We start from the raw sequence: 4,431 nt of genomic DNA on the forward strand, positions 1-4,431 counted from the left end.
AAGCAAGAATTCTAAAGGTCGATGCATGGTTGGTGACTTGGTGGCGGAGGTTGGTGGTGGGGGCTCTAGTGTACCGTTTATACCGTAGTTAATAATTAATTATTATTTTTAGAGATTAATATCATTTTATAAACAAGCTCAAAATATTATATATTTAAATAAAAATAAAAATAATACATATAAGAGTAATTTTTCTCTTGAAAGTATGTTTTAAGAGTAATGTTTATTATTTTTAATCATAAATAATTTAGAACCTGATTTAGGATTAATATCTAATTTAAAATTTTTAGTTCCCTTAAATTATTATTACATAACAACTCCAATAAAATCTTAAATTTTAGGAACAGTGTGACGACCTAGTCTACGGACAATAATAAGAAACACATGCCATCATTTTATAAAAAAAATTATAAAAAAGGTGTAAATGTAGTGTATATACAAACACGTGTGAATGTTGTATAAATATAAAGAGGTAGCTGGAATTTTCATCCTCAACTAAAACTTTTCTAGTCCAAAACACTTTGGAATGGCTCCCACCCACTTGGATTCATCGTTTAGCACTCTCCCCACATTAGCATCTCCTAGTCGACCCTTAGTAGAATCTGAATCAAGCAAGAATTCTCGCTCTGTACCTACTAAAGGTCGATGCATGGTTGCCACCGGAGATGATGACCAAATTGTCCGGAGGTCGGCAAATTACCAAACTTCCATGTGGGACTATGATTTTGTTCAGTCACTGACTAGTAAATATAAGGTATAATTGTTTGTCCTTATAATCTCATGTTATTTTAGTGTCACGCAACTTGAGTTGAATGCTTGAATTTGATGTTGTTTAGGGAGAGCCGTACATAGCGCGAAGCGAAAAGCTGAAGGCAAACATAAGGATGATGCTGGCGAATGCATCGAAACCCTTGGATCAACTTGAGCTAATCGATACCTTGGAAAGACTTGGATTATCTTACCATTTCGTTGATGAAATAAAGAGCACTTTGAAGAGCTTGTTTGATGAAAATCATATAGAGAATACAGCGACAGCACATGATTTGTATGCTACTGCTCTAGAATTTCGACTCTTAAGGCAGCGTGGATATCTTGTACCTCAAGGTAAGTCTTTTAATCGTTGTAGAAATCGATGGTTATATGCTTTCTCATGACTAATTGTGATCTCCATTTGTAGAGGTTTTCAATCATTTCAAGGATGAACAAGGAAACTTTAGGGCATGTATTCATGACGATTTGAAGGGAATGCTAAACCTGTATGAAGCTTCATACTTCTTGGTAGAAGGTGAGAACATCTTAGAAGATGCAAGAGACTTCACCACCAAAAATCTTGAAAACTATGTCAAGAAGTGCAACACTACCGAATATCTTTCAGAGCTGGTGAGCCATGCCTTGGAGCTTCCATTGGCTTGGAGGATGCTAAGATTGGAGGCCCATTGGTTCATCAATTTGTATGAAACTAAAACTGACATGGAACCTGTTTTGTTAGAACTAGCAAAACTAGATTTCAACATGGTACAAGCAGTACACCAAGAAGATCTGAAAGATTCATCTAGGTACGTACAATTAAGAAGATACTTCATATTATTTTATAAATTGGAAGCAACTTGAACTACAAATAAAAACTAATATTATTCAATTAAATTGTATGTAACAATTTAAACTTTTCGATTTGATGATCCTCCCATGTTAATTAATTCAAACAATATTTAGATTTGAGGGTTCACTAATATTATAAAATTTAATCAAATTTACTTTATATAGCTTCTCTCTAACGGTGATAGTTTAATTTCTTGACATGAAAAGGTGGTGGAAGATAACAGGACTTGGAGAAAAGTTGGATTTTGCCAGGGACAGGCTGATGGTGTATTTCTTATGGTCTGTGGGGATCATATTTGAACCTCAGTTTGGTAATATTAGGAGAATGCTAGCAAAAATTAATTCACTTATAACAACAGTTGATGATGTTTATGATGTCCATGGTACCTTAGATGAGCTTGAGCTATTCACAGATGCCATTGTAAGGTTTGTGGCTTTGTGCAGCACCTAAGTCTTGGGCTATAGGGCACATTTATAATTAATGCTATATTAGTATATGTTGCACCGTTTTATTTTTTATTTTTTACTTGTTTTATGTTCAAATTTCAGATGGGATCTTAATTTCATGGATTGTCTTCCAGACTATATGAAATTATGTTTTTTCGCATTGTTCAATTCGATAAACGAAATTGCTTATGATATTCTAAGAGATCAAGGAGTTGACAGCCTCCCTTGCTTGAAGAAAGCGGTATTTTTTTTATTATTATTTTTTTAATTTTAGTGATATTTTTAAAATATTTTGACGTCTCCATTTTAGCCTCTCTCTCTTTTTTTAATGGAACATAAGATTATCTTTGATGCAATATGAAGTGAAAAGATAGAATTAGATTTTGAAAATTATCAAGCTGATTTATTTATGTGCCATTCTTAATTTTCAGTGGGGAGATTTATGTAAATCATATCTGTTGGAGGCTAAGTGGTACTACAGTGGATATACACCAACTCTTCAAGAATACTTGGATAATGCATGGATTTCAATTGCAGTACCATTGGCTATTGTTCATACATATTTTTATGGTTCGAATCCAACAACAGAGGAGGCCTCGCATTTCATGGAGGAATACCCAGATATAATTCGATGGTCATCCCTGATTTTACGCCTTGCTGATGATCTTGGAACCTCCTCGGTATGCTAGACTTCTCCCACTCCGAGACATAGTTTCGTCCTTCCCATTTTTGTTCGTCCTTTTTATGGTAAATTATTTTTTAAATCTGTTTTTTTTAACCACATACTAAAGAGAATGAGTTTTAAGGGTTTCAAATTATGTGTCATACGACGTTATTCATTCAAGCTTATAACTTATCATTTTTAATTTTTAATTATGTGTCTTACAACGTTATTCATTCAAGCAACATTTATTCATTATATTAGGAATTAATTCTTTTTTGATATTTCTAATCAAATATTGAACATTCGTTTTTATTTTTGCACAATATTTCTTACCTTCAATATGTTGAAATTTTTTTTTTATTTAATAATCTACCACTCAATTTTAAATCCTGTTTTGTTAACAACATAGTAAAAACAATCTTAAGTGAAAAATAATTAAAGAGATATATTTTCTCCTTACTTTGCTCATATTTCCGACATCTCTTCAGTGTTGTTACCGGTAAAGGGCCTGATCTCTACCATGGTATCTGCTGTTTTATTTTAAAAATCCATGGACACTATGGATGTTTGGTATATTTTTTTAGTAAATCTCTACATCAATTAATTGATTTCAGTTTGTAAGTATATCCATATTTATTTTGGTGGAAATGATTTTTTTTTGTTTGCTTTTAAGAATATAAGTTAATTTTCTATTTTTCATTTACAGGATGAAATGAATAGAGGAGACGTTTCCAAATCAATCCAATGTTACATGTACGAAACTGAAGCTTCTGAAGAAGAAGCTCGTGATCATATAAAGAAATTAATCAGCAATGCATGGAAGAAAATAAATGCTTATCAATTTTCTAATCCCCATATCTCTCAAACTATCATTGGTGTTGCAGTCAACCTTGCACGAACGGCACAATGCATTTACCAATATGGAGATGGGCATGCTATTGAACATCTTGAGACCAAGGATCGGGTGATGTCCTTACTTATTAAGCCTTTATAATTTCATAAAAAAAAAGGGACTAATTAATTTGATATAATTGCTCATGGGAGCGATTTGTATCAAATTAGAAAGGAAGAGTGTCCCTTGGTGTGTCAAATAATTATTAGATTCCAGATGCTATATGTAATAAAACTTGACTTCTAGAATAAATAATTGTAATTCCAACGTTGTTATTTTCCTTCGTTAAAATAAAATTTCAATTATCAAATAATTAATTTTCGATCATTTTATTTTATTATTTATGATTGACTAATTTTTATAGCTCAAATAAATTAGCATCACCTATTTTGTACCTGTCTCTCTCTTATACGAGAAATTGTAAGATGGATTAAGACTATCAATTCATCTATATTAACTAAATCGATAATTAAATCTACCATTTCCATGTGTTATTTGTTGTAGCATAACTTATGAATGATTTGAAGCACTAAGTATATATAATAATTTATCCTCTTAAAAATACATATAAACTATCCTATGTATAACCATGAACATATTTAAATTTTAAATATTAGCCCTTTAATTAGCTGTAATTTTCAAAAAAATATTTTCTTTTTACTTTGAGTAGAAAATATTTTCCAAAGAATTACAAAACAAATTAAAATATCTTATTATTTATTAATTATATTAAATTTGGTCATTAATCTTTTGATTGTTGTATATTTTGTTTTGAATTTTTTTTTTCTATTTATCCCTTAGAATTTGATTTAATTTAATTTTCATATCA

At 30.9% G+C, this 4,431-nt stretch overlaps 1 protein-coding gene across 1 annotated transcript; it reads left to right on the forward strand.

Annotated features, from left to right (window-relative positions):
• Positions 1 to 526: 526 nt before the first annotated feature.
• Positions 527 to 3,812, forward strand: LOC118058365 (terpene synthase 10). Its single transcript, XM_035071074.2, has 7 exons — positions 527 to 754; positions 837 to 1,104; positions 1,178 to 1,556; positions 1,807 to 2,025; positions 2,149 to 2,287; positions 2,478 to 2,726; positions 3,417 to 3,812. The coding sequence occupies exons 1-7, from the start codon at positions 527 to 529 to the stop codon at positions 3,702 to 3,704; spliced, it is 1,770 nt and encodes a 589-aa protein (XP_034926965.1). The 3' UTR covers positions 3,705 to 3,812.
• Positions 3,813 to 4,431: the final 619 nt, after the last annotated feature.

The sequence above is a fragment of the Populus alba genome, chromosome 19, assembly GCF_005239225.2.
Source record: "Populus alba chromosome 19, ASM523922v2, whole genome shotgun sequence".
In the NCBI taxonomy this organism is placed as follows: domain Eukaryota; kingdom Viridiplantae; phylum Streptophyta; class Magnoliopsida; order Malpighiales; family Salicaceae; genus Populus; species Populus alba.

What these genes read in the sequence shown, in the direction of transcription:
- LOC118058365 (XM_035071074.2), top strand. Translation starts at nt 527, where the DNA reads ATGGCTCCCACCCACTTGGATTCATCGTTTAGCACTCTCCCCACATTA. An exon ending in GATCTGAAAGATTCATCTAG is followed by an intron (nt 1,557 to 1,806) that starts GTACGTACAATT and finishes TGACATGAAAAG; the next exon opens with GTGGTGGAAGATAACAGGAC. An exon ending in ATGATCTTGGAACCTCCTCG is followed by an intron (nt 2,727 to 3,416) that starts GTATGCTAGACT and finishes TTTCATTTACAG; the next exon opens with GATGAAATGAATAGAGGAGA.